A 24,664-nucleotide genomic window follows, 5' to 3' on the forward strand; every position below is an offset into this window, starting at 1 on the left:
GTGTATTTTATAAAAGACTTTAAGCCTTCTTAGCCTGGCCTTGGATTGGTTGAATTTGCGTTAAGTGCAACCTTCCTGGAGGGACTAATTAGCTTGCAAAATATACTGGAGTGGAAGTGTAGAGTAACATAGAAGTCGCAACTGCTTAAGTATAAAATTTGAGTAAATGTAAATGTTACATTCCAGCACTGAGTATCACAAATGAACTTCCAGTCTTTTGTGGGTGAAGGCAGAAATCTCAAAACTTGGACTAATAAAACCAAAACTAAATGTCTAAATGCCTCTAGAGGTAAATGAGGAATTATATTTCATAATATATTTTTAACCATCCATTTATAGAAGTAATATCCATGACAGAGAAATACTGATGTGACTGCAGTCTTACCTCTCCAAACCCTCCTTTCCCCAGTAGTCTGTACTGTCTAAATGTCTGCTTGGTGATTGGCTGCCTTGAAGAGAAAGACCAGGATCAGTTAAACAAGAAAAAACAAGTCTTAAAGAAAACTGAGCTAAATGTGGCACAGTGTCAACAATGATTGCAGCGGAGTGGATTGAGTACAAGCAGATAAACCAGCTACCCAACCAACTTACTGATAATATGTATCTCGTTTCCTCTATTGGGCGTCACACACACGTCAGAACACACACACATACTGACCTCTCCAACATCTTCCACTGGAGGAAACGATCAAAAAACATGCTCTCCTGGTACTGCATGAAGGGATCTCCACTGAGGTACTTGTGTAGGTCTCTAAACGGAGAGGTTAGTCATTATTCCCTAAAAAACATATGCACACATAAACAGGGGCATATTCCAGAGAGGTGTCCAGTATCCTTACTTCTTCCAAACCGTCTTTCGGAGGCTGTAGCGGGCTTCATCTTAAAGCTAGAGTAAAGATATGAGACTAGATGACCTAACACCATATCATGCTAGCATGCTGGGAAGGGGGCTAAATAATGCTCCATAATTAAGCTACATTTTGGTGATGGAAAGACTGGCATGGCCATATTCAAAGGGATCCCTTGACCTCTGACCTCATGATATCTGAATGAAAATGGGTTCTATTGGTTCCCACAAGTCTCCCCTTTGCAAATGTGCCCACTTTATGCTAATCCCATGCAGTTTTGGGCAAAAAACATACATTTGGTGCAAATGTTATTTTCGCCTAGTGTATTTAAATATTTCTGCATACTTGGCTCCATAAACAGTTTTGGAATTGCATAAATTGGGAATGACAAGCTGAGACACATACTTCATGGCACCTCTGCATAAGTCAGTGGCCTGCTTGTGCCCCCCCTCCCCTCAGTCAAAAAAGTCTGGAAACGTCCCTGCACATATCAGCAGAGAGTGTGTGTGTGTGTGGACTTACTCCCTGCAGTCATAGAAGACGTCCCCGCAGGGGTCGATCTCCAGACTCTGGATGCAGCTCTGTTCATGCTTCTGCACGGTGAACACACACTGATTGGACTGAGGAAACACGGATGAAAGAGTAAGAAGAGAGGTTGTTCTGTGTAAAGGTCGTTAATTGTAGTTAGTAGCAGCGGTTACAATCTAGGTTTATTTCTGGGTTTCTGGTAGAAATGGAACGTGTAGTGTGTGTGTGTGAGGTTGTCAGACCTGACTCCTGAGGAATCTCTGAATGATGTAGATGCCAAACTCTCTCCTGTCCTCATCTGATTTGGTCTCAAAGGTTTCCTAGATTGCACATGTACAGACACAGTGTATGAATGCAGGTCAGTTCTTCAAAGGCTTAAAACTGTAAACATGTTCTAAAGACGTATGGAGCCCTTTGTGTTAATCAGATCATCAGACTCTTATATATCTGTCTCAACGTCAAAGACATTCTACACCAAATGTCAAACACACGGCACCCATTACGTCTTTACTGTGATAAGAAGTCTATTTCCGTCTTGTTTTCATTCTTCCTCCGTGCAAATGTCAGTCAACTGCCCACTTTCTCATTTTGTGTTTCACCTTAAATTCAGTTAAAGGTTGTGAAATACACACATTAATGCATGTTACAGTCTTTGCAGCGTGTACCCCAGATTTGCTACTGAATGTATATTATTTGGTGGTTTTTGGTCCAGTATGCAACTTATACAAGTGTCATGTAGAAACTTGAACCCACCAGTGCACATACACTGAGAATAGACTTTACAGTGAAGGAGGAGACGTCTTACAGGAAAACTTTTTGCATATTCATAGATTCTGTTATTTTTAATGAGGTAGAAGGAGTAGACGACTACTTTTTTTTTTCTTTGTTATTGAATAAATGTATCAGTGTTCTCTTACTTACTTCATGCTCATATTATATTACAGACAACATCTGGCTGACACTGTGTGACTGAACTTTATTAAAAAGTATGTCCTGCACTGCCTCTGTGTGTTATGTTTCTGGACTTAACTCTCCACATTTGATGCACAGTATTTAAAAATATTGTTGTTTCGTGTGTGTGTGTGTGTGTGTGTGTGTTCTTAGTCTACCGGAAACAGTCTGCAACAGCAAGCGTTTGACTAAAATGTGCGTCCAGCTTTTAGTTGATCTATGTTTATAACTGTAGAATCAGTCCCTCTAGCAGTTCACAGGATTTTTTTTTAGATTACTTTGGCCTAAAATTGCAATGCAGTGAATGCAATTAAATTGCAGGAGAAAGTAAAACTTGCAAAAATAGGTGCAATTCCTTTTTTTTGTATAATTCATTAAAAATCAAAAGCAACTTGAGAATAAAATTGCACTATTTAGAGGTTCACGTTTATTCATGTTGCACAGTGGTGTAGTGCAGGGTATACGCAGGTATACAGAGTACACACACTGATTTTTCTACAGGGTTCAACAGGGGGGTGTTCTGCAAGCTGATTTTTTTTTTCTAGGATGGGGAAGACATGATATAGTAAGGAGTCAGGAATACACTCGAAATGCATGTGGCTAATGTTCATTTCATAATGATCCTCACTGCCTGAGGTCGAGCAGCAGACTTTTAGTATCAATGAGCAAACACTACTGACATCTCACTATTTGTTACACAGGCCGTTTATTTTTTGTTGGATGGGCTGCTTAAAAAAAAAGTAATTTGGGGACATAAATCAAGAGTATGACGTTGCACACGTCTTCCTCGTCATAACTGGAAACCAGGAAGTGAGTTTGGGAAAATATGCAAGGTTACACAGAATTCAAAGGGTTGGTTGAAGTTGCATTAATTATTGCTACTTCCTGGAGGGACTGAGAAACCCTTTAAATAATTTTGAAGTGTACCAAAGCATCCTGGAGGGAAATGTAGTTCTGCAGATCAGTCCGACTCCGGCAGAAGAGCTGAAACAGTTTCTTGCCAATGGGCTGCTTCACACAGAGACTGTAATAGTCTCGCTCTGACGGAGAAAACAAAACATGATGTGAAATCACACAACAAACTATAACAGACATGTACTGACTCTGATAGCACACTCGTGCACACACCTATGTTCATAGCCAGCTGCCTGCACTGACTGATTTGAGGAAAGCGAAGCATCTCTTTCCATCTCCAGCTCCTGCCTTTGCTCCCTCCACCTGCAACCAGCAGGAACAGGACAGAGGAAATAAAACTATTTTAGGCTGCAATGTTATGAAAACAAACTATGCAAAGAGATGATGAATAACTCAGACTGACAGTCTGTCAGCACTGTGCCACAGACGAGTGCACGTATGTGCACGCCTAACCTGGCAGGTTTCAGACAATGGTATGCTCCACTACAGTGAATGAACTATAAATAGCTGTGGGGACAGGTAAGCAAAGCCTGTGGGACCACATTACTCTGCAACTTACTTTCAAACATTAAATGGCCATGCTGTCATTTGAAGGTCACACCTCAATTTGGCCAAAGCACATTTGTATTTCTACTCAAATGAAGCACAATATGATCCTTTCAGAGAGGATTCAATATTTCATTGAATGAGAATGTATGTGTTTCTGATCTCTAAATGAGCTTTCTGCTCAGTTTTTGTTGTTGTTTGTTTGTTGGATATTCCCAGTGACTGAGCCCAGACTTGGTGTGGATAAATAAAAGAGGCAGCCCATCAATCAGCATTCTTGACTAATCTGTGATCAGTTTCATCATTCCTCATCCTCACACCACCATGTTGTTCTGGGTAGTCACTGTCCTTGCATCACCCAATCAAGATTCGACCGGACGAATGGCTTCCACACAGATCCTCGCAGAGATTACAGTATGTTATGAGGTGTGAGAGAAAAAGCTGCAACTTCAAGTCTAAAACATCTGTGTGTTCTTCTTCTATATGCAGCAAATGTTAAAATTAGCCTCTTGTTTGCTCTAAAAGTGGAACCATGAATGCATTCATGATAAATAATAAACAATAACAACAGCAACTGAGAAATGAAGTTTTACAAACACTTCTGAGGTACAATATGAACGAGTCTTACCTTCTCTGGCTTTAATAAGAGCACTATTTGCTACCATGCTTTCAATCTCCATTTAGGAGTGTGTGTTTGCTCCACAAGTTGTCCTAGTCTATTTGTCCAAAGCTGCGGCACATCCAGCGTTCATGCACTGACTGTCATAAAACCAGAGCTCATCACAGAGCCACAGTAAACACTAACAGCAGTCCAGTCGGTTGTGTTGAGATAAACAGGTGTGCCTAACCTGCAGTCCCTGTGAGTCACTGATGAATAATGATGTGGCAGAGTACTCCAACAGCAGGACACTCCCTCGTCACAGAGGCGGGACTGCAGAGTGTGAGGATATAACCCAGATCCCAGTTTCATCATCTACGTTCAGGTCTATTCATAGAAAACATGATTCACTTTGGACAAACTGTGCTGGTGTCCATGTAGGTCTACGTCATCAGTAGTACTCAGATCTCTCACCTAAAGAGCCCCTCCAGACTCATATTAAGACATATATACAAATAGTCTGCATAGAACAACACTGTAATGTGAAAAAAGGATAATTAAAAGAAGTAATTTAAAGTATAATTCAATTCCAGAAACTATGAATATGCAAATCTTCATTTCTAAAGTTTCCTAGCTGGACTCAAGAGGTCTCCCCCTTCACTGTAAAGTCCATCCTCAGTGTCTGTGCTCTGCTGGGTCAGTGTGCAGATTGTCGTTTTGAAATGAGAAAACCAAAATCATTATTTTTTTTTTGTTTTCAACAGAAAAACGGAAAAAAACAAGAAAAAACGACCCATTTTTAGTTTTTGTCTGTTTGTTTTTTGTGTCAGTGTGTTTTCTGATTTTGGTTTTCTCCTTTCAAAACAGAAATCAGGATTTGTGATGTCACAAATCATGCTCGTAGGCCCCGCCCCTTAAAATCAGATTTTCCGATGCTAGTTCTAGATAGATTCTCAATTAAACCGGTTTTCCAAATAAGCTTGTCATCAATGGTTTTATTTTGAAGAAGGAAGCTACTTCAGAAAATAACAATAACTAAAAAGCTATGGGACTGTAGGATGAACCAGACAGGTGAGGTTATGCTCAGGGAAAGGAAACAGGCAGTCAATGCAGCTAGAATGACATGAATGTGTATTTCTATTTTGTTTCCTTATGTACCTAGCAACGCACTTAATGCCGCATGGACAGTGTAATTTAGAGAAAGGCACCAGGCGACAGGGATAGGTCAGGATGAGGAGAGATCAGAGGTGCAGGTTTATTTCTTCTGTTGCATTGCTGTATCCTGGCTGAAGTTATGAATTTACTGGACTTTTTGTGTGATTTGAATAATTGTATATTTGTATATTTGTATTTGTATATGTGTATATTTTGAATGCACCAACTGCACCTGGAGGTCACATTCCTCGTAAGGCGTAAAAAACCTACTTGGCAATAACACAGAACTTCTTGATTCTGATTCTGATTCTGATTAAATGTACAGAAATACAGTAAAATCCAAGGTGGTGATCCGTTTGTGTACAGACAGATACAGTCTGTGTGCAGGAGATTACACACTGGAGCTTTGATTTTATTTTTATCTTTATGCGATGTAATATGCAGACTTGGGGAGTAATGGATTACATGTATGTAGTTACGTAATCAGGATATAAAATAATAGGTAACTGTAATAATTGTGAGTAATTGTAAACAAACAAACAAATTGTGTTGATTCTGAGCAATGAAAACTTTCTTAAAATAAGTATTTTGGTTACTTTATTGAGCTTTAGTTTCCCAGAAACAAGTTTATTTTTATTTTACCTTCTTGACATTCCTTTACTGCAGTGTAATACAGAGCAAAATATCCTTCATGTTAAAACAGACTCAAGTATTTTTCCATCTGTGTCAGTTTACAGTATAAATATTGTTTGGTATTCAGTGTGTGTATTATGTCTATTGAACATCTTCACTGTTTGCAGCAGATTTATTGCTGTCAGTGCGGGAACAGACACAGATATATTCTGACTCTTGTCCTGCAGTTCAAAACTCCATAAGGAAAATTACACATTTTAGAGCTATTTAAGTAAAAGGTGAAGTTGTATGTTCTTGTGTTCATTTGTTAGGATGTTTCAGGGCTTCAGGTGTCAGGCTGAGCTCCAGTACACCTTATAGTTAAACTGAAGTGCAGGTTAATTAGATCAGTAAACAAAAAGCAACATTCATTTCTGCCCACTGGAGTTAGTTAGTATGTACAAAAACTTTCATGGCCAAAAAATTGCAGTGCAGGTGGATCTTTAAATTCTGCATGATTGGATTTATTTGGTTCTTATGTCACACTCACATAAATACACAGAAACATTCAGACATACGATGGTTATTTACCTGTGTGCGGGAGATTCTGCAGGTGTAATCCTGACACCTGGTGGACAGATGAAACCACTGCAGCTCATTCAATCAGCTGTTCTGTGTGTTTGTGAGGTTCCCTGAAGGCATCGACCAAAACCTGCCTCGTGGTGGAGTGCTGGAGCTAACAAACACACGAGTGAACAGGCTACTGAGCTTCTGTCACACACACACACAGACACACACACACACACACACAGTTTGTGTCACTGTGACACTGCTTACTTCCCTGGACACTATTTTGCCCATTCCTGTACAGCTCTTTACTCATTATTTAAATATTGGACCATAGTGTACATATTGTCTCTGTATTTTATCTTTATTTATCTTTTTCTATGTTTAATTGTTATGAACCATCTTACTTGGCAATAAACCTGATTCTGATTTTCTATGATCTAATGTATGTATCAGTCTCTCTTCAGCCTTTGAAGCCTGATACATTAAAAATAGTGCTTATTGGGCCAATTTACAAAATTAAAATCCACGTATATGACATTTTTTTCTGCATCTTATTTGATATTTCAGGCAAATATGGCGATTTATTCATCATACCTTTTATTTTATAAACAAAAACCAATGTTGTTTTCGACATTTGGAACATTTCAAGTGGTTTGGTTCTTTAATCAAACATCAAACTTTTTCAAAAGAGTTTGAATTTGTCAGTATAACGTACAGATACAGCAGACATAATAGCCATTGCAACATCCAAGTAGTTATCTAAGAGCATGTTGTATATATAAAAAACATACAAATATCTACATTTTCACTCTAAATATATCTTTAAATGGTTTCATTAAATAATCTTTAAGTGTAAATGACATTGCGGTAGGCATAATATTTGGATTTACAGATAAAGTGTTTGTTACACACATTTTCAACATAATTTTACTATCAAATAAAGTTAAAAATATTAAATTATTATAAGTTGCTTCAATACTGAATTATTTGTAACAATAGCAATATTATTCTTACTGTAACTTTTTTTTAAATAGCAATAACTTTCTGCCAAAACCTTGAGAATCACAACCTGGATGTGGCCCTCAGAGGCCTGTTACTGTCTGCAGTGTACGAATAATCCACCAGAGGGCAGAAGACGGGTGTTAGACTGGATGCAACAGGTTTTGCAGGAAAGTCTTGATCAGAGTTCTCAAAGTCCAAACATACGATACAGCTGGTGTTATTGTTCCGTTTTTGTGAAACTGTACTTTTCCTTTTTAGTGACTGGCTCATGATGTGGCAGCGGACACCAACACAGACCAGGAACAAGACTGAGTCACAACCATCCTGCTCTTGTTTGAGAGCAGATATCTATCTATAAATGTCTGCATTAATATATTATTATCTTTAATGTTGCCTTTTTTTAATGGGTTTTAATTAGTTTATCTTATCTTATCGTATCTTTCTAAAATACTTCTTTCTCACAGTTTTACACTTACTAACATGAGCTCTCACCCTGTTTTTGTCCTGTAGAAAGAGAAAGTGTGCAGGAGGAAGAGGAGAAGAGGCCAAATGTACATTAAGTATGTGTCTCAGCTTTGCATGTATTTCCAGTTTTTGCAATTCCAACTCTGTTTATGGACTCCAGTATACAGAAATATTCAAATACACTAAAATAACACATTTGCATGTAAAAACTGCAAATAAGTTAACTAAAAAAAAGTTAACAGAGCCCATTAAGTGGCCATAGAACCCATTTTCATTCAGATATATTGAGGTGAAGGGATCCCTTTGAAAGTGGCCATGACAGTTTTTCCATCGTTAATTATCCCCCTTCCTGACGTGCTAGCATGACATGGTTGGTACATCTAGTTTCATATGATATCTGTAACTCTGAAACACAGTGGGGCGTTAAAGAAGTAAGGATAATGTCAGGACCATGTCAAAGTTTGGTGAAATAGTTTTCTAAAGCGGGGATATTCCCAAACCTTTTCTCGTCAAGAAGGAAAAGGTCCAGCAGAGAAAACTATGCAAGATAAATAATGAATAAAGATGAATCAAATTTGGAAACTTCATGTAAAAATAGAAACTGTGGTTTGCATTTGAACAGCATTGAGCGGCTGACTGTCTGCAGGCAGTATCAGTGTCCATTTCATGTGTGAATGTAAACACCAACAGATCAGCTGGTTATTTCTGCTTTTAACAAAAGCCAGAAAAAGAGACAAAATGTGCTTTTAATCAGAAACAAGTTCTCACTGAAATTTGGGAGCCGTGTCGAACCGATGATTGGTCACTTTAACGCTTGTAGTTTCCTCACAGTGCCTGAAAACAATCGGGTCCCTGTCTGTCCTGAGTTCTGAGCGAACGTAGGCCTAAATGCACTCTGCAACTGATCCTTTAGAAAGAGAATTATATCACTGGAACTTTAATCAGCTCTTATTTGAGCTAAAAGCCTGAAATAAACACATCATATTTTGTGAGAAGTCACAGCAATAAGTTACAATAAGAAGACAGATAAAAAGAATCATATAAAAGGAGTAAAATATTGAAAGTAGTTCCCAATCTGGGGGTCGGGACCCAACCAGGGGTCGCAGGATGAATTTTCAGGGTCAAACGGCAGATAAAACATATTTTTAAATGACTTTTTCCCTATTTTTGTCACTGTGTTGAATTATTTCACCTCTTCAGGCCACCATTTGTGACACAGAGAAGGAACGGCACATGCAGGAGGGCAGAATAGAGAAGCTTGGTCATTGAGCCATACATCAGTAAACTTCTTCTCACTGCAACAAACTGCATTTGCAGCAATTATTTTTTACTTCCTCCCACATTTTCATTGCAAAAAATAAACAAAAAATCTTACAACAGGCAATCTTTTAGAAGGCTGCTGTGACATTAGACATTTTAGGCCTCATCAATCTAAAAAGAAAGCCTGCGAAATCCTGGAGAGATTGCTCAATATTATTATTATTATTATTATAATATCACTAACATATTAGTGTTACGTCCCCAGTTGTGGTGTCCAGGGGAAAAAGGGGAGCAACAATTAATAATGACCCGGGCGTTTAAAGAAAGGCAGGAAACAGAAATATTGGTACTGTTAAACTATTTATTCTAACTTAAACTCAAAACAACTCAACAACACAACACAATGAAGGAAGTGAAAACAAAACAAAACAAAACAAAACAGGGGTACAATAAATAAATGACACTATCCCTTCACTGAGAGAATAACAGTAACCCACGAGCCACACAGCTCTGCTTCACACCCCGAGAGCGGCACGAGCGGCCTTATAGCAATCCACCTGATTGCTAAGGTACTGCAGGTGTGCCTGACCAGTCGGAGGGGAGGGCGGTACCTGGAACAGAACAAGACAGTAGAGGCAAAAACATACACACGTAAGAACATACACACGTAAGAATCAGTAATAGACCTTTTTCACAGCATCCTTTATGACACAAAATAGTAGGATAAACGAGTTACCAGTGATACTAATTAATTCCTCTCCATTCAGGTCAGACACTCAGGTTGCTGTTATTGTGCATGTCCACTCACTGGAGAGGCTCTGCTACACTAAATGGAACAGAGCCTTCATTAGTTTAACCTACTGTTTCATGTAAAAAATGATGCTGTGAAAAAGGTCTGTGTATGTAAATGTTTGGAATCAATGTGCATACTTCCTTAGAAGTTTAAAAGAGCGAAAAATATTTAACTTTTTAAGTTTCAAACGTTTTAATTTTAGGGACAATAGATGCACACGACCCAATTAATGAGCAAATAAATTACAATCAATCAAAACAGTAAGTCCTATTTCATCCCTTATTGTTCCAACTTACAAAAAATATTTAATAAAAGTTCAAATATTCTATTCCTTCTTCTGCTGGTGATCCCAAACAACCCACTGTCACACTGACACAGTCTACGAGGGCACCACGTTGGAGTCCCGCTGCCCTAACCTATGATGAGGAGTCACAAGTAGATATTGCTTCATTTTAAGGGGTCACAAAGGATCAGGACATGTTTCATTCTCTAAGCAGCGTGACAGAAAATCTTTGTGTTTTGTTGTCCATCAACATGGATAACGAGCGACTCAGTGTGTTAAAGGTAGACTTTTAGACCGATGACACATATACATCAGATTGGAAACACATGATGATGTCGTGACTGATGTGTGAAAGGCGTTCAGTACAAGGGGAAGCTCAAGGCCTTTTGGTTGAGACTTCCTATTTATTAAATGCCACCATCAGCATTTAGGAAGGAAGGCATGTGAGGAAAATCTCAGGAGCACAAACATTCGCTTTTAAAGCTTGAAACGATCTGAGGACGGGAGATTTCACAGAGCAGTCAGATGAGGGGCTGTGGTGGGCTGCTGCTCTGTGGCCTTATGTCCCTCTAATGGGTATGAAGCGATCATGTGTATGATCGGTAAGAGAGGACCTCTTTATTGCCCAAATTCACCAAGTCCATGAATAAATATATGCGAGGCATTGGACACAATCAGCGGTTAGGGGTTTGAATGTTTTATTTCCCGGAGCCAGGTCTAGATACGTTTTAATAATTCCACAAAGAGACATCTTTATACACTTTAACCAGCAGGAAAATGTTTGGTTTGACTGAAAATTACGTTCAGAGTACGTGATTACATATATGTGCTATTAGCAACGCTCAGGCTAAATGCTACTGTACAATGTGATCGCTTCATACGAAGGAGGCTCCACGTGATCGAGCCATCAGGCTGTCGGTCGGTCCACCGCTTTGGTCGAGACTGACACATCTGATCACTGTTAAACCAGATAAGTGAATATAACTCAAAGAATTGTTAAAACTGATGAAGAATTTTTAAGTAACAGAAACTCAATTATTTATTTTTATTTGTACTGTGAAAACAAAATACGAGTAAAAAGTTATTAATCAGTTAGTGCCACTTAAAATTACAAGTAAAAGCAAAATCTTTTTTAACCTAAACAACTGAATTGAGTATTTTTTTGTTAAACGAACGTATCCAGTTTTACAGTGTTGGATGGATTGCTGTGAAATTTTGTGCAGACATTAATGGATCCCAGACGATGCGCCTTATGACTTAGCGATCATCTTTACGCCACTATGAAGTAACATTTGTGGTTTTTGAGTCAAGAACCATAAAACGGATTGCCATGAAAGTTATGACACATATTTATTTCCCCCTCAGGATGAACTGCAGTCTCTTTAATCTTCCATCCTCAGGGTCAGCATTTTAATTTATATAACACTTTGTTTTTTGGCAGTCTCATCAGCTTTATCTTTATCTGTTATAAGAGCCTGAGCAGCGACCACTGCAAAGCTCTATTGAAGTGAAAGGAATTATTATTATTATTCAGCCAAATTGCATTTTTGACAGCTGTAACATGCTCGAAAACTCATAAAACGTGGCACAAAATTCAACGGAGCATCATCGACGCATGTATAAAAATACAAAAAAATATCATGACCAGACAAACAAAAAAACTTCTTGGACCCAAATCCAACCGGACGTCAGATATTTTGAATTTAGAAGTAATTTTTGGTGATTTGCAGGCGTTGCACGAAGCCACCACAGAAGGTGTTATACAACTGTTTTTACAGGTTACATAGAACAGCGAAAATGATCCTCATGTCTAAAATAAAAGTTTCTCTTCAATGACAAGAGAGAAAACATAAAAAGTTATAGCTTCTTTTAATTTGCCTCCGCAGACATGACCCGTGCTATCAAAAGCGACCTTGTGTTCCTCTCCAATACAGTTTCATGTTTACGGTCAACAACCTGGGACTCATTTTTTACCTGAATCACATACACGGCCCAATCCTGTTTCCTCCATTTAGCTCCAAGATTAGACACCGTCCACACCGTTTCCTCTGCTCCATCCTCTTTGTCTCACCCTTCATGGTACTGTACCGTGAAAGTACTGCGCGGTATGGTGCACTTAGAGATCACACCTAACTAATGTCGTTTAAATGAACCCTAAAAAGTTGACTTACATGGTCAGTAATCAGATTTAAAGAAATAGTTTAATATTATAATAAATCAGCTTATTTGCTTTCTTGCCGAAAGTTCGACGAGAAAATTGATACCACACTTCTATGTATTATTCATATAATTTATGAAGTGTTTGTTCAAAGCAGCATTTTGGCACAGTGTTGAAGGTTCGGGGGAAAAAAACACACGGCGGAAACCACAGCCTTCATTTACTTTAAAGTCATGCATAACACGTCAAATTGTTATCTGATGAAAACAATAGGCGGAAATGTGTTGGATTCAACTGCAAAAAAACAACTTCATGATAACCCACTGTCAAATGCCTGCAGGCCCTTCAAAATAAAATTGTGCTGACTATTTAGGCGTGGCTTTTAGGCACCATGACAACCATTGCTAATGGATAGTTGGCATCAAGGGGGTCATCTCTGGGACACCTGATGCTTTGAAGGCTTTCTTTTCTTAAGGGTCAAACAAGGCTACAAAACAAAGAGAGACAACCACACACCCTCCCCCCAGTCCTCCTAATCACTAAACTATGTCACCTCCTTTGTCTTGTAATTTTTCTACTTTTTGTTTCTTTGAGCAGGTCAATGGTGAAAGAAGTATCCATATCCTTTATTTAATGGTCCGAAGAGAAAGTATTTGAATCTTACTGCTACTGTAGAAACATGGCGGACTCCGCCAGAAGAGGTCCCGCATCCTCTGGCGATAAAAACGTCTCATTCTGAGGTAGCAAAATTATTTATACATAGGCTATATATACAATTATTCTTATTTTCAGGTGATTATACACTAAAAATAAATCTTTTAAATGAAAACATACCGATGGATATTATATTACATTTCTGGCAATAAATGCTCCTTTAAACCTCACCAGCATAGAAGTTCTCTCCTGACTTCTAGAATCCACTGCCTTATATACCATCCAGTACATCATTAAAACAGAAACACCTCTATTGTCCTATATGTTAAAAGTCCACATATGGGTGTGAGGTCTCTCACAGAAATAGTCCTGTGAACTACTGACTGATGTCTGTGACCATCTGCTGACCAGTCATCCCCTGCCATTAATTAAATCAACCACCCATCCAACATTTTCATCTACCACACATCCTTCCAGCATCAAACTCTGCACATACGTCATTCAAACACACTGTAGGAACAAAAAGAAACACTGATATTATATTAAAAGAAAACCGAATTCCCTTTTCTGCCCACATGAACCCCCCAAAATATTAAGTTTTAGTTTTAAATTTTCATTTTAGTTTATTGTTTCATGTCTGAATCCACTATTAAGACATTAAGTAAAACCATATGAGCACGTCAGTCTGATTTGTGTTGAACTTCACTGCTGCCGAAGTGTCAAATCATCTGACTACAACGTGACTTTCTATGATTTAGTATGAATGTGGGATGAAAGAGGAGAACATGTGTACACACCCCTAGCTGTGAGGAGGGGACGGAGGTCTGCGGGGTATAAACACAGCCAGCCCGACTGCAGCCTCCTCCTCCTGAGTCTACCACTGCTCATGGCTCCTGGACTTTAAAATACTAACCATTGCAGCTTGTTGGCTCTGCGGACTCAGAGGCAACTGGAAATCATATTTCCCACTCAGGCAAACACTAACAGCAGCCATGGCCATCAATAAAGCCAAAGCAGCTGTTGGATGTATAGTGGCGGGGATTCTGACGGTGGTTTTTGGAGCCGTTCTTCTGGTTGTGGGACCGTCGGTGATGCACGACCAGATAATAAAGGTTTGTCATCGTTTGAAATCTGCTGTTTCCTTTCAGTTTTTGATAAATTAATTACATTAATTAACTTTATTGATAGAGTTAATAACCAGGTAATTAATTGAGCTCATTCTTTGAGGTATTTATTTTATATTTTGGGATGTCCTTCTGCTCCTGCAATAAAACCAGTAAACCAGTAAAAGGAGAGATTCATTAATGGAGATATTGTTCCTTTTGAAAACCACACTCACAGTTTCAGTTAAATTGTTTGTTTGTGGCAAAAAACGTTTCACAAAAAAAGCAAAAATTACAGAAAAGTTAAAAGAATGAAAACTTTAAAATTTTGTCTTTATTGATAACTGAACTCACTTTGTACCATTAAAATATTTTCCTTTTTCCATCATGGATTACACCTCCTCCTGTAATATTACTTTTAGTCAACACAATCAGAGTCTTGGGTCTGGAATAAATCATATTCAGACACGTTTTCTGGCATTTTTGAGCTTCATTGACATTTATTTAATATTGTGAACTAATTTCTAATGTCTGCCACACTGGAATTGATTTGGCGAATCAACATTTGTTTATGTATGTATTATGTTATATTTATAATATTATTAACAAGAAATGTAATCAGTTTTTTATTTATTTTATATAGGCTATTGTATATTAATTTGTTGTATCTATTTAAATATTTGGGGTTTGGAGATTAGCCAATCATGCAGAGATCTCCATAAAAGAGGTGCTCTGTTGTTTATCTTAAGAATTCATTTGAAGGATACATTTTATTTAAAGTTTTAAAAATGTATTTCTTTATATTTTGGTTTGCAAATTTTAGGAAATTGTGTTTTTATAGCCAATATTTCAGTTTTTTCCACAGTTTCTGGGATTAAGAGTTCTTCTCATTAAACCAGAGTAAATTTAGTTTTTATCACATTTTAATCAAGAAATTAAACTATTGCAACTTTTGTCTATTATTATTACAATTATTATAATTATTATAATTATGAATGAATAAAAACAAACTCTTCCACTGCTGCGGGAACTCCAACTCCCAAAATCCTCCGCGCCGCGTGGGGGCGTGCCCAGCCGAGTATAAAAAAGCAGCGACAACAGAAGCAGGTCAACAACATCGATTAGAGGCATTTAAAAAGCCGGCAGGTCTGCAGACTGTGGAGCTACAACCTCACACGTTAATGCGGAAACACTGCTGGAGCCGGTGACACTTCGCTCACCTGCTAACTCTGTTTATTCCTGCAGCTTTGTTGACATAAACAAGCGAACTTACAAACAGTAACTGTCGGTAATAACGAGCTATGGCGGTTAATAAAGCCAAAGTCGCGATTGGGTTCATAGTCGCAGGTGTCCTCACGGTGTTCTTCGGGACTGCTCTTACCTTTGTGGGACCGATAATCATCGACGACCAGATAGTGAAGGTAAGCAGCCTTTAGCATGTGGACACCAGTGTTTAATGTGCTGAGTCCACTTTGAAAGGGCTTCAGAGGTAGAACAAATAGCCAATAATCAATAATATGCTGCTGTTACTGTACAATAAGAGGGCTGTGGGTGGCACACAGTGGAGAATGTGTGAGGAGGATTAAATGCATTCTGCTCAAAGCTGTGCTAAAACAGTGTGAAAGAGCAGAAATGTCAAATTAAAGATCATTAAAAACTATTTAGATATATTGGCTCCTATTTAAGATAATTGTATGGAAGTTCATTTGTGACAGGATAAAAAAAAAGATTCTCTATTTATATATTTTGAGAATGTTTCTCATTATAATGACTTATAGTGAGAAACTTTCTCAAAATATTGAGATACTAAGTCGAAAAATTTAGAAAGTTTGTCTTTATTTTGAGATACTAAGTTTAAGAAAATTTAAATATTAAGTGTCCTCACGTTTTGTGTTTAAAAAGTTTTTCTTTTAAATCTTATCTAATCTTTTCCAATATGTTCACTGTAATGTTTGCAGTAATAGCCTCATAAAGTTAGCTGATTTGGCTCAAATGAGTCTCACATGTTAAATGTTTAAACACACGCAGACGTACAAGAACATTTTGATTTAAATCAGGAAGAGTCTGATCAAAGAATTAATAAAAAAGTACCATAAAGGATAAAAAGAAATCTAAAAAATTAAATGTATATTGTAAATCTGTATGCAGTATATGAGAGTTTATTCTGTTTTTAGGTGCATTAAAGCTGTTAAATACTTGCTGTCGACTAAAATATGTTTAATTTAAGGCAATATTGATAATTATTGATAACTTTTAATAATCTATATGTGGAAGAAAGGTTGAGTTTAAGCACTTTAATGTGATATGATGTTAATGTCATACGGTCGTGTTGTTGCTGAGCTCTCCATCGTGGACCGCCTGTGGATTGCTGGAGATGTAACAGATGTAGGTCATGACTGATCGACGGGTGGCGTTAAAGTCATTGATATTTTATTGAGCACTTATTGTTTTATTTCCCAGGCCTGACTACAAGTATGCAGTTGTAGAACAATCTGTGAGACGGCTTCCTTTATAAACTTTAAGCTGGCATCACTCAGTTTAAAAAAAAAAAGGGTTATGTAATAGTGTATTTATGTTTAAGTGTTTAATATCAGGTCACTGTTTTACACGTTTTTGAATCAGATTCAAAAGAGTCAAATCTGCTGAAACATGATTCAATTTGTCAAAAAACACAATCTGTTAAATTGTGAAGCTGCTCTTTTTCTGTTTCATATGATTGTGAATGAAATATTTTAGTTTAGTTTTTGACCATTTGAAGACATTATTCTGGCCTCTGGGTAATTGTGATTTGCATTAATCTCTATTTTCTGACATTTTATAGCCTAAACAATCAGCTGATTATTGGAAAAACAGATTAAGTGTATTTATACTCTTTAAAACTCATTATAATTTCCATCCACCTTTTTTTCAGTAAGGATGTTTTTATCCAAAAAGAAAAAAAGCTACTTGAGGACATGAGCTAAAGTTCATGGACACAGTGTTTGTACTCAATTTAGATAATGTAATCTATGTGTTTATGGACAGGACAGAATACACGTGACAGTGTTTGGGATGCAGAAATACATTTGAGAGCTGAAACAAAAATAAGCTAAAAATAACAAACTTTTCCCGGTTCTTTCTTCTTAAATGTGACGATTCAGTGTTTTTCTTTATCACGTGTGACAGTAAATTGAATATCCTTTGTGGTTTTGGACAAACAGAAGACATTTGGTCACTATTTTCTGGCTTATTATTAAAGAAACATAACCTTTTTTTATTTCTCTCCATCTCACGTCAGAACACAGTGATCGACCCAAAGAATGAGATGTCCTACACCATGTGGAAGGACGTCCCCGTGCCGTTCTTCATGTCCGTCTACTTCTTCCATGTCCTCAACCCGAAGGAGATCCTGAACGGGGAGAAGCCAATGGTGGAGCAGAGAGGACCTTACGTGTACAGGTACATATAACCCGCTGTACGTACTGTACACTCTGTCCTGCAGCCTGTAAATGTGTCATAAGATGCATCCCCAGGTCATCTTCTCTGCTGTGGCTGTTTTTGATTACTTTTGCTTGTCAAATATCTTTAAAACTTTAAGGTATTTTGACCCAATTCCTCATTTATCATCTTCATTGTTTTTTTTTTTAATGTATCTTCTTGAACTTTGTCCAGAATGACAATTGGCCCACTTTTTGATTGGCCCACTTTTGGGAACAGTATGTACTTCATGCATGCAACTGTGCGTTAATCAAGTGCCCTAGTGGGAAGAATCCCAAAACCTGTTGTGTAACTATTCCATATGTGCAGCAAGGCGGGAGTTTGGGGTACATTACTCCATGTATTCTGACCAGATTTTGCACAGCTGCAGAGCGATGTGGATGGAGAAAACATTCATAACTTCTTGCTTGCTTGTCACTTTTCGCAGTAATGCTCACTCTACTGCTGCAGTTCATTCATTCATTCCAGTATTCAGAGAAAAAAAGGGCAGCAAATAATGCCTGGAAAAGAGTTCTTAAATGTCTGCTATTGTTTTAGAAGTAATTACACATGAAAGGTTAAAGATGAGGCCAACTATCTGTTAGTTTATCTCTGAATTCTTTGACTTCCTGTTTGTGGCACTCAGCTCCCAAACTTTAAAAACACCACACAATTATGTAGTTTTTAGCTGCTCGCTGTAGTTTTTATCAAACAAACAGGAGGTAATAGTGCGTTAGTTGGGGACTATTTTCAGCAGCGGATTAATACACATTTGCAGGGCTCCCACGCGTCCTGGAAATACTGAAACACAGGGAAATTTAGAGACTAATTTTTTAGTCATGGAAACACCTAGAAATTGATTAAAATCACCACATGTCCTGGAAAATGTCACTTGCCTACACAAACCTGGGTGGGTATTTAGTTTGAAACTCGACTGTTAGTAGGAGGAACTGCATGAAAACTGGAGGTAAATGTGTCAGTACTCAGCCTGCCGGTAAATTTTTTTTTTATATATATATATATATATATATATAATATATGTTAAGGTATAGGTATAAATATATAAGTATATATGCTGACCGGTGAAAATGATTCCTTAGAGAGTGAACCCTGATTTGGTGCTCTATAGTGAGTATTTGGGGCGGCTGGAAGGAAGGAGTCCACACATTTTGTGTTAAGACAGCTTTTTTCTTCCATGTCCTATCTAATATTCTGAGATAGGTCAGTGGTGTTTTTCTTACAGTTTGCTGTCATAGCCTCATCATAAGGTTAACTGATGAATTGCCATTGAAATCCATAATGTTTATGCCTATTGGATCTATTTTAGAAGGTAATTGTTTCTTTTAAGATCGATGTATATCCAGATTCTGACAGAAAGCAAAGTGCATTGTCTGTATCCTTGAGGACTGTCTGCTCTCATGAAACATTAAGAGTTTTAAACATTTAAAATCATGCATTAAGATTGATGTTTACGAGCAATCAGTCTCCTTCTTTACTGCTTGTTAGAGCTGCCACTAATCATTATCGATCATGTTCTCCATTAGTTGTTTGGTCCTTAATATACAAAAAGTCACTAAAGTAAGACATTTTTGCAGAGCTGGCGTCTGAATGACGAAGGAGCCCCAAGTTCCTGTCAAAAATATGAAGCTCAAAAGGTTCAGAGCAACTCAAAACTATATTTATAGTAAAATAATGTATGACGCAGTTTCTTGGCCGGTTAAAATACTTTTAACTGGTAAATATTATTTTTTCTTCCACTGACAGAAAGCAAATTTTGGACCCTGAGCTCAACTAATAATAATACTTTCACAGCCATTAGTGAAATGGTTTATTCCCTCTCCCTATCATCTGTCTTATCTGCCTTCATCCTTTTTATCACTTTATCACATTAGTCGGGTTTTCTGTACAAAGTCCGTGGACCCAGTAAGCGTAGGTGTGGTTTCAGAAGCAGAGGGTACGCTATGAATTCAAAGAACAAAGACAAAATCATAGATATATAATATATAATTATAACCAAATAATGGTAGTATAACAATAAAAAGTGCTAATGTTCAGGTTCATCTGCAGAGACCTGAAACTTTTTGATAGATGATGTTGGATTCGCATCTTTACTACAAAGAGCTTTACTATCTTATGTTTGACTGAAGGTCAATTCTAGCCTCTTTTGGGGAGAATATCAACTGAATATAAAAATTACTGAAAAACACAGTTGGCAGTTGCCACTAGAGGGCGGTCGCTGTGCATATTTACACAAAAATATGTTGAATTCAAATATTTTATAATTTTGAAAAGTGAAGGAGTCGGGCCTGTCTCTTTGGTTTTCAACCTACCTGAACAATTGAAGAATGAAGGCGTGATCTTTTTCAGGAAACGCATCCAGAAAGACAACATCACATTTCATCCCAACAACACGGTGTCCTACAGGGAATACAGAAGATACTACTTTGAGCCATCCATGTCTTCAGGGAACGAGTCCGATGTTGTCACGATTCCAAACATGTTAGTCCTGGTAAGATATAACTTTCCCTCCCTGAACTCGCATTCGGTCCCTCAGCTGTCTGCTTTTTTAACTCCCGTCTGTGTTTTCAGGGTGCAGCAGTGATGATGGAAAAACTGCCCTTCGCTGTGCGTTTAATGATCAGCGCCACGTTCAAGACTTTCAAAGAAGGGCCCTTCCTGACTAAGACAGTAGAGGAGCTGATGTGGGGTTACGACAGCGGACTGGTTGATTTCCTCAATAAATACCTGCCCGGCATGCTGCCCTCATCGGGAAAGTTTGGCCTCTTTGCTGAAGTGAGTGTTTGTTTTTAAAATGGTCGGTTTTTGCTCATTAGAAGTCAGATTTTATGGCCTCTATACCAGTGGGGATGACATGGAGACTGGAAACATGTGAAGAAAGTTAACAACAGGGTTTGAAGGATGTTGTTAGTATATTTACAGAAAATAAAATGGGCCAAATTAATTTAAATTATCTTTATGTAGTTCAACAACTCCAACACTGGTCTGTTCACCATCTTCACCGGACAAGACGACATCAGGAACGTCCATAAAGTGGACTCCTGGAACGGCCTGACACAGGTGAGACTTTACACCTGCAGCTTCTTTTGATGATGATACGAGTGTTTTTCATTCCCATCTGACCGTCCTCTCTGTTAACAGCTGAACTACTGGCGGACTCCTCAGTGTAACATGATCAACGGAACAGCTGGACAGATGTGGCCTCCTTTCATGACCAAAGAGAGCACTTTACCTTTCTACAGCCCAGACGCCTGCAGGTACGAGTGTTTTTACTCTGCGGCTGTACTTTCTTCTTTCTCACAGGTCCTAATCAGCGTACTTATAAAACCCTTTCCCTGTGTGTTTCTCCTCAGATCTATGGAGCTTGTTTACCAGCGTCCTGGCAAGTTGAAGGGGATCCCTCTGTATCGATTTGTTGCACCCAAAACCCTCTTCGCCAATGGGACGGACTACGCTCCCAATGAAGGCTTCTGCCCCTGTAGACAGTCGGGTCTGCTGAATGTCAGCAGCTGCCGCCACAGTGAGTACTCATATCCATCTGTATTACCTCTTCACGTCACGTACGTTTGCTATTGTTTATACTTTGTGGTACCTGATGTCACATTTTAAAATTGAGTCCTGCAAACTCATTTAATCACCTCGACACACCTCAGGTTTATCTCAGGATCCTTTAGTTGAACTATTTTATGTACTGTCGGGTAGTTTAATATGTTTTATGTTCATGAACTTATAAAACATGATGTATTGTGATCATATTTTATAAGTTCATCATGTGTTTTGTACATAAAATCAGCTGTCAGATAAATGTAGTGGAGTAAAAAGTATATGTGTGTGTGTGTATATCTGTATATGTGTGTGTGTGTGTGTGTGTATATGTGTGTATTTGTATATATGCATGTGTGTATACGTGTATAGTATAGATATTGTATGTATGTTGTATGTAGGATTATATATATATAATATATAATATATAAATATATATATAGTGGTAATATAAATAATATAATATGGTGTGTGTATATATATATATGTTGTATATATATAATAGTAATATACTAGAGTTGGGTATATATACTATGTGTGAGAATGTATATATATATGTGTGTGATATATTAGAATATAATAGTATATAATATATAATAGATAGATAATTATAGCTATATAGTATATACCGTACGTAGTATTACGTATATATATATATATAGTAGTAGTATATGTATGATAAAAGTAAATGGGAGTGGTGAGTGTAGTAATACTATTATAGTAGAATATAATATATAAGTAATATATGGGGTGAGGTATAGTGGTATGTGCTGATGTGGAAAAAGTAAGTAATATTGCTCTTTTACAGACTCTCCGTCTTCCATCTCCTTCATCCCTCGACTCTTTAATGCTGACCCTGTAACTGGCTGACCTACCGTTCAGGGCCTTAATCCAATGGGAGGAACGAGCCTGGGCCTCCTTCGATAAGAACCATTGCACCCCCAGTGACGTTGCCGCACCACACACACACACACACACCAAACATTTTTATGTCACAATAATTAAATTTAGCTGTTGAAATGGTGCCTCAGTATGAATCCGTGGTGTGTCCTCCTTCCCTGAGACTGGATGAAAGTGGTTGTGCTGCAGCCGATTAAGTGAAAAAAAGGAAACATAATTTTAGTCATTTGCCAAAAATAAAGAATGGCTCATCCCCCCGCAAATCCTCTTATTTAACTTTGCCCCCTGCCAAGAAGATAACCAGTTAATAATACAGACACCAGGATTACCGCTGCAACCCCCTTACGTAAAGGCTTAGCATTTGAACACCGAATGTGCACTCCAGCGGCTGTTGTTCGCTGCCTCAGCTAGGCCTCGTGTGGTCTAGGTGAGGTGGACGATTATATCAAAACAGAACTCGCAAACTTTGAAATGTGTGTCATGGTCAAGGATACAGAGTTGAATCTCCCAGTTCCGAGGGTGGTAAAAGGCGCATCCTATTTTTTTAACCTTTTTTAAAATCTTTTTAAACCTAATAGTAATACTCTTGTAATTGTAGATGGATTATACTTTAAACATGGCTAGCCCTGCCTGTCTAATGTTTTAGATAATGATAATGCATTTAGTAATACCTCTTGGTCCCTACTTTTCCAAACCCCAGTTTACCTTGTGGTTTCCCCTGACGAGTTTGAATATAGAAAAACATGGCCATGCTAATGAATTGAAATTGGTGTGATAAATGATGAATCGATTATTTCAGAAAAGAAATGAGACTCACCAAGGTAAAGGATCAGCCTGCTTGGCAGGGAGAATTGTGTGTACATAAGGTGTATCATCAATGCCAATTAAAAATATCTGGCCAAAGCTAGCCGCTCATCATTATTATCATATCGTTTGTCTGAATGAATAGGTAACTAATGTGGAGGAGGCCTTAAGTTAAGTTTGTTTCTCAAATGTTGAGGTCAGAGGAAAGATCCCTGAGAACACCAGTGAACTCCAGTGATAATTCAGCGTTTTTTCTTAAAATAAACAGTGAAAAGAGAATTATGAATGCAATCAAGTAAACGTAAAATGCCGAGGACAGGATAAGTCGGATACAGAAAACGTCATGGATTCAGCTCGTCTTACACAAAAAAACCCCGCTTAAAACCCATCACAGTGTAGTGGCTGAAACCTGCTGTGATAAGGAATGGAAAAATTGGCTATGTCTTGTAATTGGCCCATTGTTTTGTGAGTTAAGGTGAGAATGTTCTAGCCCTAAATAAAAAAACGGATCCCGATAAGCCATGGTGCGCTGTATCCAATTATATCAAGGAAAGCGTTCAGCCGTCGAACCTGAAAAGCTAATAGACCAAGTAGTATAAGAAAACATTGCCGTGATTTTATAAGCAATCAACAAGACAAGACATTGTAACCGAAACCCTATCAATACACAGAATCGACAATTAACAAATAATCGGACGTTAGAAGCGGTTGTGACTTGTGCTACTGTTACACACATTTACCAAAATAAACGATATGATCAAACAGGTCTTTCAGACAGCGAGCCCCAATGCACCTTGCCCAACGTCCGAGACGCAGAACAACAGGTCCAACGTCCTGTTCCTAGGAGTAAACTGACGAACCCCTGAACTGACAATATTAATGGATGTTCAACGTGTTATGAAAACAAAATAATTGCGAAAAAAGAGAAAATTAGAAGATATTCTGTGAAAAATTCTTCACAACATGCAGAACTTATAGTTTCCTTTTTGAACAAACCAGGATTCATTCTCCCCTGATGTTGCCCATTTGGTCATTAACTTCTTGGGGACAAGTACTCAAAGAGTAGAAGCGTTAAAACAGATAGCACAAAAAGGCTTCAAAATCCCTTAAAGTCCCAAGAAAGGCCTCGGACCCCACGTGACACAGAACTTGAAACCTAAATTTTCCTATACGAATTTAACCCACCAGTACAAAACAGATACAGCCAAGTCCCCAGTTGAATCAAAAAAATGCCAAAAGTTAACGCCCCTTAAAACTTGTTAAGTAGCCCGCCCAGTTTAAAAAAGAGGCCAACAGGTGCAGCTCGGATGGCATTTTAGAAATCCCAAACAATGAGTATTCTTTACAGCTGCCAAATCAAAATGTTCAACCAAAATTTGTCGCTCCGGACAGAAGAAGAAGAAAAAAAGAAGAAAAAAAGGAGCTTGAAGGGGAAAGGAACTGATACATAAACAAGGAACAAATTCTACACAACTGAAACACAAAACTAGGCCTGAAAGGGA

The 24,664-nt window shown here is 38.0% G+C and overlaps 2 protein-coding genes across 5 annotated transcripts in view; one reads left to right on the forward strand and one right to left on the reverse strand.

Annotated features, from left to right (window-relative positions):
• Positions 1-4,627, reverse strand: part of grk5 (G protein-coupled receptor kinase 5) — a gene marked incomplete in the record, with an annotated part of 11,704 nt that extends 7,077 nt beyond the window's left edge. The window contains 7 exon segments of the mRNA XM_035668393.1: positions 386-449; positions 659-751; positions 1,371-1,468; positions 1,619-1,696; positions 3,255-3,367; positions 3,456-3,545; positions 4,417-4,627. Of these exon segments, the coding sequence (XP_035524286.1) occupies positions 386-449; positions 659-751; positions 1,371-1,468; positions 1,619-1,696; positions 3,255-3,367; positions 3,456-3,545; positions 4,417-4,468 (588 nt within the window).
• Positions 4,628-14,228: 9,601 nt separating this feature from the next.
• The window catches only part of scarb1 (scavenger receptor class B, member 1), a 21,149-nt gene continuing 10,713 nt past the window's right edge, over positions 14,229-24,664 (forward strand). For 3 of the 4 annotated variants that reach the window (XM_035668042.1, XM_035668039.1, XM_035668041.1), the window contains exons 1-7: positions 15,521-15,862; positions 17,719-17,879; positions 20,265-20,406; positions 20,487-20,690; positions 20,880-20,975; positions 21,057-21,172; positions 21,269-21,435. In XM_035668042.1, coding sequence (XP_035523935.1) covers positions 15,743-15,862; positions 17,719-17,879; positions 20,265-20,406; positions 20,487-20,690; positions 20,880-20,975; positions 21,057-21,172; positions 21,269-21,435 — 1,006 coding nt within the window. In that variant the 5' untranslated portion in view covers positions 15,521-15,742. Of the gene's footprint in view, positions 14,451-15,520; positions 15,863-17,718; positions 17,880-20,264; positions 20,407-20,486; positions 20,691-20,879; positions 20,976-21,056; positions 21,173-21,268; positions 21,436-24,664 lie in introns of those variants that run through there. The other variant, XM_035668040.1, reaches the window with a different exon arrangement.

Source organism: Morone saxatilis, unplaced genomic scaffold (assembly GCF_004916995.1).
Source record: "Morone saxatilis isolate NCDOM2014 unplaced genomic scaffold, NCSU_SB_2.0 Contig21, whole genome shotgun sequence".
Taxonomy (NCBI): Eukaryota; Metazoa; Chordata; class Actinopteri; family Moronidae; genus Morone; species Morone saxatilis.